Raw genomic sequence first — 15,771 nt, 5'->3', positions numbered from 1 at the left:
TTTCATTATGAAATGCAAATCAAGTGCGTGCTGTTGTAATCGGAATTCTGGTTGATTTGGAGATGAAATGTTAACTAAGCTTCAGTGTGTGTGTGGGGGGGGGCGGGGGGGGGGTAAATGGGTTCCAGAAGTAAGCCGCAAAGATCCTGTGCAGAGAGAGAGAGAGAGAGAGAGAGAGAGAGAGAGAGACAGACAGACAGACAGAGAGAGAGGGCGCGCGCGAGAGAGACAGGCACACAGAGAGACAGAGAGAGAGAGAGCGCGCGCGAGAGACAGACAGGCAGACAGAGAGAGACAGAGAGAGAGAGAGAGAGAGAGAGAGAGACAGAGAGAAAGATGCAGCAGAGCGGAGCCAAGCCCATGCGTCTTACCGCGACCGGACAAAGGAGAACAAAGCCATGTGTTACAGCGGTGAGAAGCAGCGCAAACAGCAGACAGGCTGCAGTGACAGCTTACAATTTCACCCAAATAGACTCATCATTGCATTGCAATTCCAGCTGTTTTCAAGTCGTGCATGTGATTCACTTCTCCTACAAACCCTGACCCATTTCCCTACCTTCCAACACTTCCAGAATTGACCCACATGCCAGTCCAGGCGCAGTAGGTCTAAAGAAAAAACGCGAAATGAGATGAAGTTGTGAAGAGAGCTCATTCGCTCGAGCCTGTCACAAAGGAAGCATCTTCGCTCGCGCCTTCGCTGAGCCCGTTAGAAGTTTCCCGGATGCTCAAAACTCGCCGGTGACTCTGCGGACTTGTTCCGCTTTCTCTCACAACCGCATTTAAACCTGTCGTCTATTCTATGTAGGGGGTCGCGCTTAAATGTTATTGTTTCTACAGTTGATTCTGGTCACAACACACGCCCCTCTGGCTTTGCGTCATGCCGACACAACTCAACCCCGAATCAATGACGTAGGACAAATGGGAGCCAATCAGATGCGCAGCCCCGCCCAAAACGGAGTGTCTCGAGCTCTATTAACCCGTGCTGTTCCGCAGTCAGGCGCGCGCACTCACACACACACACACGAGACGCACGAGGAGATTACAAAACACTGGTCACTCGCATGATCCCAACAATTGAAACTGCTACAAGACATTTTCAGAACATTCAGCTGCTTTTAATGTCAGTTTGCTCTGTACTACAATCACCTGACTCTCAACCTCAAGGATGTACAGGGGCAGATTTAGTGATTTGGGGGCTGTAGGCAAAATATGGGAATGGGGACCTTTTTTCAGTGTTTTAACATGGATTTTTACATCCCTAGTTCCAAAAAAGTTGGGACACTGTGTAAAATGTAAATAAACGTGAATAAAAACAATGCAATGACGACTCAATAAAAACAGAATTAAAAAAGTCTCAAATAAGTTGGGACAGGGCAACAAAAGCATGGAAAAGTACAACTAAAAAGAAACAGCTGGAGGAACATTATGCAACTAATTAGGTTAATTGGCAACAGGTCAGTAACATGATTGGGTATAAAAAGAGTATCTTAGAGAGGCAGCGCCTCTCAGAAGTAAAGATGGGATGGAATCTGGATAGAAGCATATGTTGCTCTAAAACCTGTATATACTTTTTAGCACTGATGGTGCCTTTCAAGATGTGCAATCTGCTAATTCCATAGGCACTAATGCACTTCCATACCATCAGAGATGCAGGCTTTTGAACTGAGTGCTGATAAAAGCCGGATGGTCCCTCTCCTCTTTAGTCCTCTTTAGTTTAGATACCTAAAAAAGTTACATAGGCAATTTTAGCCTTTTACAGGGCATGCCCCCGGATCCCCTAGAAATTTTTAAGTACTTCTGTAAAATTCTTGGGTCATCTAAACGCCTCTGGTTGGAAGAAACTAGATTTATATGTGAAACTTTTAGAGTTAGTTGCAGGTTGCATTACAATATTCATGCAACTTGACAGTCACACAAAATTATCTCACATTAATCAAAGACAAATACAATACATGTGCAGCAAATAATCTACTTTATCTGGTAAACTTTGTGACAAAGACAAAGAGAAAAAATAGAGCAGAATATTTCTAACTTCAACATAGCTATATTTTAGGACACCACCAAGTTTAACAAGCTTTTGCAGATGTGTGCCATTGAGCACAGATTAAGAACACTGACCTCTACTGGTCGACTGGAATATTTCCAAACTGAAATGAACACTGCTTTGATGTGTTATTCTAAACCAGGGGTCAGGAACCTATGGCTCTCGAGCCATACATGGTTCTTTCAATGATTGCCTATGGCTCAACAACAGGAAAAAAATACATAATTCATCGATGTCTGTTTGTCATGTATACACCAACATGTGGCACAACAAGCTCAGAGTTCACTGGACAATGTGGAGCAGAGAGGTAATTTCTTGGTCTAATTCATAATTCATAACAATAACGAGTATTGTTCTTTCCAGTCTGACAAATTTGCATATTTGGAAGTCACATTAATGGTAAGTAGTGTTAAGTTTATTCTTACTTACCTACTGCATCTTGTATTGATTTACCATTTGATGACACTATCATAATTGGTTAAATGACGTCCAAGTGCCACCTACAGGCCTATTAGGTGAAGTGCAGGCTGTTTGGTCAAGAACACGAAAAATATGAAATATATTATATATAGCATTAGCACTTTTTATAACTATGCAATAATAGTAAATATAATAACTATAATAATAATAAGACATATAAACATCAAAAAATGTAAAAATGAAAAAATCAAAACTTTTCTCTGGCTCTTTTAAGAAGAAATCATAACTTTTTTTGGCTTTCATGGCTATGCCAGGGTCCCAAAAAGGTTCCCGAGCTCTGCTCTAAACATTACATCAACTCTCATTTGTATATCAGAGTAACCCCTTTAAATAAATACAGCTTTTTAGAAAATGCCCATGCTGAATAGGCCCACTGTGAGGCTGTGAATGAGCATGAGCTCATCGCTCAGAGAGTGGCAGTGGTGTCAGTCGCAAGCCTGAGCAAGTTGTACGCCTTTTGTTCCCACACTTTGGTCAATGCAGGCCTTTCCACCATCCGTCTGAAGCCCAGCTGGACACTAGCAGGCAGAGTGGTGCCCAGAGTAGCAGCAGACCCTGAGAAAGTGATGCCCTCTTGGCCCCTCTGGCATGTCCAGAAAGAACAGCGAGTGGGAGAATTGGACTGGATGGTCAGAACAGAGAGTGCATTGGGCTTATGAAAATGGACATGAGAATCTAGGGCTGCCTATAAAAAGGAGTTCAGTCATGTTGTATTTGGTGTAATGTATGTCACACTGTTTAAACTAGGCCATACACACTATGGCAGGCAGTGAGACAGAGACACCAGTCAGCCAACTTCCTCTGAATGCCTAACTATTACAGAATGTCTGCTGGATTGGCTTGTGTTAATATGTGGTGGACAAACGTAATCATAAACAGACATCTGAAACCATCCACCCACCTTCTACCACTTACTTCTTCTTCAGGGTCGCAGGGGAACCTGGAGAGTATCCCAGGGAATATCGGGCACAGGGCAGGGTACACCCTGGACAGGGTACCAGTCCATTGAAGGGCACAATCACATACACACTCACACATGGGCTACAGACACTTTAGACATGCCAATCAGCCTACCATGCATGTCTTTGGACTGGGGGAGGAAACCGGAGCACCCAGAGGAAACCCCCGCAGCACAGGGAGAACATGCAAACTCCGCACACACATGGCCCCGTCGGGAATCGAACCCAGGATCCTGGAGGTGTGAGGCGAACGTGCTAACTACTAAGCCATCGTGCGCCCCTGACATCTGAAACATCTGGAAAATATCATATAGTCCTACTCACATATGCTATATGGGTCAAAGATGCAAAGACACCTTTTAATATTATTTGCACTCTAATTCTGTGCTGTTACAGAAAAATAATTATGGGGTGGAATGATATAACATGAAGTGGAGGACTGTTACCACCCCAAAGTGATTATTTCCTAATAATAGCATGTCCGGACATGTTTAATTCTTTGCATGCCACGGTCAACTACTATAAACATTCTTTTTAAACATTTGTTGTTATATTTCATGTTGTGGAACGTCCATGAAACAGTTACTGTTATCACTTATGTTATGGCAGATATAAACAGTCGGTCCCACAACATTCTCGCTCTTTATGCACTCTTGAAGTTATTGAGGCGGGGAAAAAAAATCAAACAAAAATGCAGCATGTCATGTTACCGAGAAACCGGAAAGCACAAAGTTGTCTGTTCTGAAGAAACATACTGAATAGTGTTGATGACACTGAAGAGTCCTTCCACGTTCCATAAATATCTTCTTAAAGAAAAGATATCAATTTATTATACTCTTTTCCTAGTTACTACAGAAATGATAACATTAGAACAAATGTGCTGGTTTGAGTGTGATTTTAATTACAGACAGCACTACTGTCAGAGCTGTTACCTTTAGAACCAAACAGATTCAACTGTGCTGCATTAGAATTAATATAAAGGCAGAATGATGGTTTTCTGTGAAATAAACAGCCGTTGGACACATCCCATCTGTGATACACCCACCCTCTGATATTTATTACAGACACAAATCCCCCCACTCCTTCATCCTCTTATACACGCACACAGAAACAGACACACACACACCCTTAACCAGTTCTCCATTCCAGACTCCCCAGGCACTGAAGGGGCAGGCAGGCTGACAGTAGGGTTGTGAGCTAAATTGGGCAGAGGAGACAGCAGACATTTAGGGCACCACAGCTGTACTGAGCCACTCGCTTGTCCCCAATTCACAAACAGCAGACTAGCCCTGAACTGTCACATGCTTCACACCTACTTGTCCTCTTACACTCTGCACTAAGTGTTCAGTCACGCTGTCTTGAAGCTCAGCCTCGATACATCAGTCATCGTACACACCCTTACTGAGGTAGCACACTTGCGTGTGCTAATTGCTTTCCTCTAAACATGAGATATACAGACGTCGGTCCCACAACTAAAGAAATACAGAGAAGAGGAAGTGGTTCGGTGGTATCAGGAGCATGGTGTAGTATATGGGCAAATTGTGAATATGTCACTGTGTGTACAGAACATCCAAATGAGAAAAGAGCAAATAAATATTGGAGATAAAGGAAGGAAAAGGGAGAAGAGGGAAAGCGTTTGCAGGAAATTGCCACAGGACAGGGCGTGCACAAGAAGGAATGGAAAGAGGACAGAGGTGGAGGAAGAAAATATTTGGAGCACAAAGAAGCTGTAGAGAGAAAGAGTGACAGTAGAGGGTGTGGAAGAACAAGGCAGAGACAGCAGAGGAGACGGAGGCTGCAAAACCAAGGTGGCCCACACAGGAAAAGTGAAGGAGGAACAAAGAAACTTGAGAAAAACAGGGGAGAGGCTGAAGACAGAAAGCAATAAAAATAGAGAGGCAAAGGCATGAGATGAGCAGAACTCTACTTGTTTACCCCGTTTTATCTCATTGTGGAAGGAACAGGTCATACCATCTTATCGATGCAGAATTTCAAGCTCTCCAAGTATGTTGCCACTGCACATTGTGTGTTGTTGTGCGTGATCTACTTACTGCTCTAATTCATGTATGATAATCAGACTGAAACGTCAGAGGACAGGTTTTTTTTTGTTTTTTTTAAACAAGAACTGTATGACTATTATGCTATCACTTGATAAACATTCACTACTGCTCCTATACTGTTATCACAAATAAAGTGCATTGTTGTACCATGTTCATTTTGGTTATGTAGTATGTGAAAGATTTGTAGCTCTCATAGTTCAGAATGTTCTATATTGTTCTATATTGTCATATCCCATATTGTTTATCCTCAGAGCTGTTACGTCACTTAGCCAACGTGGGAAGCCATGTGCAGTTTGGATCGTTATTTTCCCTGAGCACTTCTCTGAGCCATGTGTGGCTGGAATGGGTATTGGTGGCGAAGTGGGGCAGATGTTTGCTGAAAAGTGCTGTTGGCTTAGGTGACACGGTGCAGGTGCCTGAGAACACTGTCAGCACATGCAGAAACACAAACACACACCCAGATAACTCTAGCATACAAAAAATCTGGCTCGCTCTATAATGCATGCACTTGAATTCATACGCACACAGTTCCTGCCAGCTCACATAGTCAACCGCCATCTCTGGACTGCAGATCCCTGTTCTTAAGTGCAGGAGATCATGAGAGTGGAGAATGCAGTCCTGGTGTTAACCCTAAAGCATTGGCTTCCCTGAGACCCAGTACTAATATACATTATAGGGTTGACGCTTTTCCACTTCCAGCCCCCAATAATCCCTCTCTGATTTATTGCTTCTGAGGCTAAGCAAAGAATTAATGTAGGTTGGAGGTGGAACAGGATCAGTAGATGCTCCTCATTCTTCAGTAGCTTAAAGCTTTTTTTATGTACATGGAGATGGAATGAACTTAACGGAGCTCCAGGAAAGCCTGTAGATTCAGGGGTCATCAGGGTATATTGGACATCTGAATAATAATCTTCCGCTAGCTATTATCATTTCCACTAGTGTTCCTATTTAGACATTGGGCAGAACACAAGACTTTAGATAAGATACTAGACGTAACTGAAAAGCTATGATCTAATCTGCTCAAACAATTCTTTTGTTGACCATTTTAACCATCATGAGCAAGACACTCAATCAAATCCGATGACGTTAGAATTCCTATCTGTGTTTGCTTTACCGCAATCTGCTTTTTTTTATAGCGGCTCAGCTTTTCTAGTTTATGTCTTTACCTATGAGGGGAATGGAAGGGAACAGAGGCACATGCACATTAGCTAATATTCTCAGCTGGATATTGCACTGAGGTTAAACATTAGGTTCTTTAAACAACCCGCTCAAGTGAAGAGGCTAATCTCATTAAGTCTTCACCCAACCGCTCCAGCGCCAAGGCTTAATCACAGGACTGCGCTATGGTTGAGTACCTAGACATCTGATTTACTGTGCCAACCTCTTTCAGGCTTAGGGCTAATTTGTCTGCGGATGAGCTGAGTTCAGATACAGAACATGTGCACATATAAACATGCTGGTATTATCTGTCGTAATGAAGAGGCCGAATATCAAATGTACTTTCTTGCAAAAACACACAGCATCATATTGCATGATCATTTTCCCCCCATTTCAAATGCCTTTTTTAACCAACATTGTGCACTAGACACCATGAGGATTCACAGAACATTGAATATACATTCAAATGTACCTGGTTTACGCTGGTCCATCCAAAGAACCATGATCAGGACAACTAAAGCAGAGAAAATTAATCCTGAATCAGCAAGTGAACACTGCATTTTACAGCCATTAATCATTGTCCTGAGGTGTAGGACAGGCTGCTGTTACTAGGCATTTGCACTTGTGTGCTAGTTGTAGGAATCCTGGAATCTTCTTGAGATTTCAACTTCTACACGTTGATGTGTAAACACTTCAGGCTGGATGAGCCAACTGAATTAGCAAAGAGAGCAAATGGAGCAAAGGAAGAGTTTGAGTAGATATTTAAAAAAAAAAAAACACTCAAAACTCACGTACTTTCCAATTATTTTATGAAAGCTGAAAATGAAGATGAAATACTTTTTTTTTTGTTAAATTTGAGTTAAATTAACAGATATTTTCTCTTTACTTCATTATTAGCAGTATGTGAATAGTTAGGGAATATAATCCTTTAAACGGTATGTACCTCCTAATGAACACTAATTAAGACACATGAAACGAAACTTGCATTCTTACACTATTGTAAAGAAAAATTCTTAAGAGACAGGGAGTGGAGAAGGAATAAAGAAGGGGTGGATTGGACAAACAGGTTGATCAAATACACGTGCCTGCCAGGGTAAACACCTCAGGAGCTCATGCTGTGGGCACAACAGGCCAAGCTGGGATCAGGCTGTCCATCTCTGGGGGAGTGGAGGAATGCCGCAGGGCTGTAGACAAGGCTCGCTTTAATTCTGCCCTGCATGGAGCTTGGAACCAGAGATAGAAACCAGAGAGAGAGAGAGCGAGAGAGAGAGAGCGAGAGAGAGAGAGAGAGAGAGAGCGAGAGAGAGAGAGAGAGAGAGAGTGCACACATCACACTCTCACAAAGACATACTGTATGTCAAGTCCATTACTGAGATGCTCTTATAGGCCATAGAGCTTTCATCGTAGGCTGAGGGATAGAGCAGGGAAAAGAGAAAAAGCTAGCTAAAGAGAAGGAGGCTGCTGTTTCTTTTCTGCACCCATCACTCTCTCTTTCTCTCTCCCTCTCTCTATCTGTTATTGATAGTATTGCTCTCTCTGTCTGTCTCTCACTTTTTCTCTCTTTCTGAGTGCATGTGTGTGCTTCTGACACTGTCTCTCCTGGGACATGGGCTTTCAGTGCAAACAGGAAGGGGCTTTGTTGTGACAACTGTGCAGTGGTGGACTGTTGATTGGGTGATGATGTCACACTTAAGGAATGCATACGCACAATGTTTAAAATGTAGAGAATAAACATGTAATGAAGCCCAGACAAACATGGATAATGCTGTGCATGCTTGCAGCTACAACAAGTGCAGAGACAGTAGGTCATGGGGTAAACACACACAAACACACACAAACACATCATGCCTGGTGCCCTGTAGAACATTTCTGAACAGCAATGGAAAAATCCATACCGTTGTTAGCACCATGCCCATCACCAATAGGCTCCAAGCAGCCATCAGTGATGGAAAAAAGTACACTGACACCAGGGATTAAGTGTGCTCTTTGAACAACAGACTTACAGATAACAACAGATAAATTACTGTAAAACTATATTGTGATAATTATAATGGACAGATAGCTTTATATTTATGAAATGATCCCTATCATAGATTTGATACATTTTCAGGTTTTTCAGGCACACTGTATAACTGAGTCAGTTTAAGTGATCATGTCTATGTTTAACATGGGGAGAAAAATAGGGGGAACAAATAATAATTAATAATTAATGCATGGAGTGGAGAACAAAAAAAACATCCAGTGGTTCTGCAGATGCCTTGTTGACGAGAGGTCAAAGGTGAGAAAGCTATGGTAATTTAAATAACCACTCTTTATAACCATGGTGAGTAGAAAAGCATCTCAGAACACACTACACGCCAAACCTTGTGGTTGGGCTAAAACAGCTGAAGACGACATCAGGGTTTGAATCCTGTCAACCAAGAACAACCAAGATCTGAGGCTACAGTGGGCACAGGCTCACCGAAACCGGACAAAACATCCAACCTTCAACTGTCCTGACTTAACATTATCTGAATGATGTTATTGCATTCCACTGCTACTGAGTGCTGTTTGCTTAAATGACCTTCCCTATACTTAATGCAAAATGGAATTTAGATTCCTTTGTGCGTATGGGGAAATATTCTGCGCCTTGCTTTTATAGCACATTTCTGAAAAGGGCTGTGGTGGTGGCCTCCCAGTTTTAATTGTTTGGAAGTATTATACAAATGCCTCTCCGGCAACTCCCAGCTTGAAGCAGCCAGTCAAGCAACATTTGATCAAGCAAAACATGACCTGTGGTTCAGGGCTCACCTGATGTGCAACATAATCATATTTGTGAATTTTTTTTATAGACAAATGAGGTCTGTATTATGCATTTCCAGAAAAGAATTGTCTATTCAGTTCCGTTTTAATTCCATTACAGTGGTCTAACACTGGTTGAATGACGACTCCAGGGGTGGCCTGCATTGCAGACAGCGGACAGCAAGAAAAAAATTTGTGTTTTTGTACCACACACATGCGGTTGGCAAACTGAGTTTAATGGCTGAGCAAGATGCTAACATAGTTACCGTTGCTTACTCAGGCTACTTAACTGATAGAACAAAACTTCTGTGCTTCAAGGATAGAAAGGGCCGAGAAATCTATTTATTCTTGTTCTTAATTGTAACACTCTGTCTGTGCTTGTTTCCCTTTTCTGTCCCTCTCACTCATATGAACACAGAGGTGTTAATGGGGCTGCTTAATTCTGCTTTAATGAGTCCCACACCTTCCCAAGACAGCTTTATGAAACCGTATTCAAAGTTAGCCAGAAAATGATGCACCCTCTCACCTTCCAATCTTAAGATGTAACAGCGACACATTGTTTCAAGCAATCAAGCAAAGCTTTACTAAAATCGCAACGGACATACAAATGGCCGAGAATGAGTTTGTGGCGCTTCATTTGAAGTAGATGTTGTCTTCACTCCAAGTGTTGATTTTGGATCTGATCCCCTTCACTCCCACTGACTTTACATAAGCTCCGTAAGCCCAAAACTGGATACTTGATCTCTGTATACTCCCTGAAAGTGTCTTGCAAGCTGCCCTTCCATGCTGTGTTTCTGGGTCAGTATCATCTATCAGTATGTAAATCTATAACAAACGCTTAACTAGAAGAAGAGAGTAGAACATCTGGATATGGACACTGATACCCAGAGGTTCTCAGGAAGAGTCGTACAGCCTATTTTGCTGGAACGTCCTTTCACTGTCTTGTCCATGTACCATTAAGGAACGATTCGCCAGTTCCAAACATTTGGATAAAAGTTGGAATACAAGTTCTCTGGTTAGTTGCATTATATTATATTAATTATACGGTATAATGCTCTGTGATATTAATCACATCATAAATATATTTAAAGAGTAGATTATTTTAGTGGTGTATCCCTAAAGGTGATACACCAGTGTACACAGACAACATGGACATGCATCCAGGCTGAAGAATAAAGGTGAAAATATACAGCTGCAGACAGCAGAAGGGAAAAGGGAAGTGTGTGTAAGTTCAGTGCTCTCTACTGTTCTGGGATAACACGTTCCAGTGTTCCCATCTCTTAACAATCTGGCACTGAAATCCTCCTGCCACACCCCTCTTTTTCCATCACAGCATGTGGGTATGTTAACAACTGAGACAGGAAGTATGTGAATGTAATATATGTATGATGTAACCTACATGCACTACCCCATATTGTGCACAATGTTTTATGTATTATGCAAGTATTAGAAAATTCATAGAATGGGAATCAAATGACATAGTGAGAGCGAGAGACTTTTTTATGTAAGAAGAAGTACCCAAGCCTGCTTCTGTAAAGCTACTGACCTGATTAACTGGTTCAGGTGTGTGAGATCTATGATTGAACAGTGCAGCCCTCGATAAAAAGATCCAAATACAACAGGACTGTAGTTTATAAATAAACTACAATGCAGTGCCCTTGTGTTCTTGGAAACATTGCTGCATTTTTGGACTATTATGGTGGACAAAATGGTGAGATTTCATGTTTGAAACATTGCAAAGTAGCATTCATGTCATTTAATTCATTAAAGGACAAAGTTCAAAAAGAAATGCTGGGTTTTCCATGTACATCAATATTAAAAAAGTAGTCCAAAAATAGTAACACCTCAACGTAGCTCTCACTATCAGTTCTAACACCTATGTCTCTTGTCTGGGCTCCTCTCTGTTTTTGTTTCTTTTTGTTCATGCACTTCTTTTAGACATCACTTCTTAAAAAGTGTCTTTGGGGTCTTTTCATTGTTCACTTTCTCTCTCTTTTGTGTTGAATTCCAGCAAGCACCCTCATCCCAACCCTTTGTGCCTCCTCTACAGGATCAGCACTCCTCTTTTCTTCCCTCCATTCCTCTCTCCATCGCTCTTATGTCACTCTATCACCCATGGTGCCCTGGCCCCAGTTCTTTGCACATGGACTTGTCTTTTTTTTTTTCCTTCCAAAAACAACTTCGGGTGCAGCCAAGAGAGCAGAGAATAAAAAGAACAGTGGACAATGGCTTTCTCTTGTAACTGCCTTACTCGGGTGCAGTTAAATATCATGTGTTTTAGAGGGGGGGATGACATGTTTATTTTTCCTGGTGAATATGCAAGGAGCTTGCCGAGGCAGAAAGGCAGTTTACAGTATGCAGGCTTCGAGGCTGTTTTGAACATATTTCTACTCTGAGTTGCATGTTTGTATGAGTATGTAAGCCAAATGGGAATTGCCTTGATTTAAATGGCATGTTGCCCTGTTAGACAGGCTGGAATGCAGAGATCGGTTACCCCACCCCCTACTTCCCCAAGTGCGCCAGGGTATGGAGTTTAAGGGGATAGAGAGATTGCTCAAGATGCAGAGGCCCAGAGTCTTATAAGGTTCCCAGCTGTGCTGAGCTGGCCAGCTCCTCTGTGCTCGAGAAGCCTGGAATGTTTGGAGTGCTAGCTCTGTGGAAAGCTCAAGTCACCAACAACAATCTCACTGAAAAAAAGGAGACACAAAGGGGGTGGTGGGAAGCACATGAGGAAAGTACTGCCTCACCCAGGCAAAGAAGCTTTCTCATCCATAGAAGATGCCTTGATAAGTTTGCTCCTGAACCGACAGGACAGATTTCTAGTCAGGAACACTCAGTGCTACTGATTTACATTTTAGACAGTGGATCAAATGCATATACAGATAACTGTTGTTTTTTTAAAAAAAATTTTTTACCAGCAGTACAGCAATAAACACAAAAACGTCTTGTTTCAAAAGTAATTTCTTTTATAAATCAACTTTGCCTCTGAGGAATACTAAAAGGCGTTTTACTACGATACTCAGAAATATATCATTGGGGGGAAAAGGGACAGTGAGCCAAAATCAAGAGGATACTGCACCCAGAATACTGTTTACGCAGCTGTGTTAAGTTACCCAAAAAGAATAATAGCCTATAGCTGAACTTTGAAGAGTGCAGAAATCTGCCCAACCCTGCTGAAACAGCGAAACCCTGAGTGTTCATTTAACTTATTACCGCTTTGTGCATCCAGCTGGACCTTTAAACACTCTGTGTTCATGTAGCTTTGTGTACCTGCTATTCTGTTGTGTATTTCTAATGTTTTTGCAATAAAACAAGCTATATATATATATATATATATATATATATATATATATATATATATATATATAAAATATACTAATAGTAGTCCAATAAACTTACTTAAATTGCTCCTTGAGTAACAATCCAAACTGAATCCAAGTCCCAGGTTGGATGGATGCTCTGCAGTGGGTCGGACTTCTACAATCAACCAGTGCAAAAACCCAACAAGCTCTAGACAACGAGGAGCTGGATTTTTCTTCATTACTCTCAGATGACACACCCACAGTTGTTGGTACACTTTACCACACAATTACACAGCATATGCTATAGGGCACGCCTTTTCAGAGTCTGGCTGCGCAGTGTACTCCCAGCTGAGCTGCACAATACGGACAAACTAATGCACCCTCCAATTACACTGTTAAACATTATTTAAAAACAGAGCTTGTCAATGTCCTTAAGGTTAAAATGGACAAATGAGCTATAGAAACTAGACGTTTAAACCAAGTCTTAAATCTGTGCGTCACTCACACACACACACACACTCACACTCTCATGCACGTAGGCACGCGCACAGCCACTCTAACCACATAGAAAGCCGCGCATAAATTAAATCACAAACACAATAATAACCCAAAGAAGTTTTAAGTCGATTTAAATCTATGCAATCTGCCAAACTGCTTCTCCGTGAAGCAATCGGATCCACGTGTGGGCTCGAACAGTCTCTCTGACTACCAAAATAGCCCAGAAATCAGTCAGAGAGTGAAACTTGGCAGGAGTTAATCTACATTCAGACTCTTTCTCTTTCAAACCTAGAGCAAAACTTACCAAAGACTTACCTTCAGTGCAAAGCTCTCAGTAGAAGGAATAGCTCTAAGTCTTCTCTCTCGAACTCGACACACTTCTGTTTCTTTCTGTATTTCAGAGCCCGACTCTGTTGTCTTCTTTCTCCATCAAGCCAAGAGATGAGTTTCGTTAAGACTCGGTGTTTAAGGGTCAGAAGCCAAGTCCGCGTCAGAATTTCAGCAACAAGCTGCAAATCCTAACGACCGATCCAACATTACCGTCTGCAGCTGGGAATCTGGGATTGTCACTCTCCCGAAACAGAAGACGCCAGGAGGAATGCAAAGAGCGGATGCACAAAAGGGGCGTTTTGTTGTGTTGCTTTGCGTTGTGTTGTGTTGTTTTCGCTGGTGCTGATGCGAGCTGCCTCGGCCTCTCAGGGGTTGTTGTTTTTGCGCTTTAAAAGAGATTTGTAGAGTTTACACCCCCAAACTTTGTTGCAAGTATAGCCAACTGTATTGCAATAAGAATTTAAGTTCTCAGTGAGAGAAAACACTTTTGATCTTACCTACTAAAAAGGAAGAAAAAAAAAAACAACAACAATTCTTTACACACTACTTAGTCTATTCATAGTATGCTGTTTTAATGCAAGTTACTAATGACACTATTTTCACAACTTTTCACACATGTTGCGTTATTCATTACCTCACTACAGGCCTGTGTAGTGAGACAGTATGCAGCTCGGACAGGAGCCTTTACACTCACCCTGTCGCGTGCAGATCCGCGTCTGTGATGTTGCGGTCGCGCGCGGGAGTCTCGACCCTCTCGCGCTCTTGTCATCGCTCCGCCGGAACACGTCAGCGGATATCAAGCCAGTGCCGTGACGTCAGCCGCGCTCGCGACCCTCTGCCGCACCCATTCATTCATAAAGAGACGAGCAGCAGCGCTTCTTCAGCTCGTGCCGGAGCACACAGGGACTGTCGCGAGCTCGTGCGGCAGGCAGTGTGAGAAAAAATAAATAATAATAAAAAACTGTTCCAGAGAGAGAGAGAGAGAGAGAGAGAGAGAGAGAGAGCTCCGCATTTAATATGGGGAGAATAATGGAAAAGGCAAATATAAGGAGGCTTTTATATTAGGCTATATTTCTTATATAGGCCTATTCCAAAAATGTAAATGCATTAATTTAATTGTTAATAACAACAGGTCTATAGCCAATAAAAGGCGTGAGTGGACATATTAATCATCAAGACAGGGGTTGTCAAGCTTTTGGTAGACATAGACACCTTGCATCACAACAGTTTACAGACTTCTTTAGTTTTGAAGCATATATTTATTATCAAATTATAGTCCAATCCAACTATTCAAACATTCAAATATTCCTAAATTTTCCACTCACAAAACCCAAACCTTTAATTTACTCTATGTAAATGTAGATTTAAAACATATTGTTATATTAACGGTACGTATTAGTTAGTAGTTAGTAATAAGTTTATTAAAACTACAGTTAGATAAAAGTTAACATAATTTTTTAAAGCTTTGAGCTTTAGATTAAACCCATATGATTCAAGTGACTAGTCAATTATGGCCATAATTACAATCTACATTAGATCTAGAGCCCCAATGGTTCTGTGCAGATTTATGCCATAGACTTACTGACTGTATCAATGGCTGATATGAATGGTTGGGGTAGACAAAATACATGTATACCCTACATATTTTACACACATACTGTATACTAATAGTATTATACAGTAAATATTCTTCCTGTGACTGACACAACACTATAACTGCCTAACAATTTAAGCCCTATATATTATAATTGCTAATACCTCAGTGGCTCTATTAGCTTATCTGTCATGTTGCTATCTAACACTGCTGACCTTGTTGTGGGAGCACATATCCCCCGGAAAGTCTTTTGAGTTGTTTTTCTGTTAGAAAACTGGAGCTATGTATGAACAACAACTCTCAAGTTCTTTATCTATAAAGCAAAATATGAAGTGGGTGGAGACCACTTTGTTTTCACATTGCACAAATCAAGTAGCCTACAAAATGAACTACAAAGGCTATCACATGCTTCCCACAAGACAAGTGAAGCCAGCCAAAAGCATTTTTTCAAACTGCTGCTCATGCTACATCACAGGGCAGAATAACACACTCAGAGGAAAGCACTAGCTACCCTCTTATGCATACATGAGCTCACAGATACTCATGTTTGGCTGGTGTCACTGTG

General features: G+C 41.6%; 1 protein-coding gene across 3 annotated transcripts in view; it reads right to left on the bottom strand.

Moving 5' to 3' along the window:
* The window catches only part of rhobtb4 (Rho related BTB domain containing 4), a 41,347-nt gene extending 26,246 nt beyond the window's left edge, over nucleotides 1–15,101 (bottom strand). Inside the window, exons 1-2 of one of the 3 annotated variants that reach the window (XM_053654058.1) lie at nucleotides 14,307–15,101; nucleotides 13,598–13,998 (exon numbers count right to left, since the gene is read on the bottom strand). Coding sequence is in view for 1 of the 3 variants with exons in the window: in XM_053654057.1 (XP_053510032.1) it covers nucleotides 557–585 (29 nt within the window). In the remaining 2 variants the exon portion in view is untranslated. The other 2 variants (XM_053654060.1, XM_053654057.1) reach the window with 2 other exon arrangements.
* Between the last annotated feature and the right edge of the window lie 670 nt (nucleotides 15,102–15,771).

Source organism: Ictalurus furcatus, chromosome 22, assembly GCF_023375685.1.
Source record: "Ictalurus furcatus strain D&B chromosome 22, Billie_1.0, whole genome shotgun sequence".
Lineage (NCBI taxonomy): Eukaryota > Metazoa > Chordata > Actinopteri > Siluriformes > Ictaluridae > Ictalurus > Ictalurus furcatus.
Note: the sequence above shows the minus strand (reverse complement) of the source record. Positions and strands in the feature narration are given on the sequence as shown.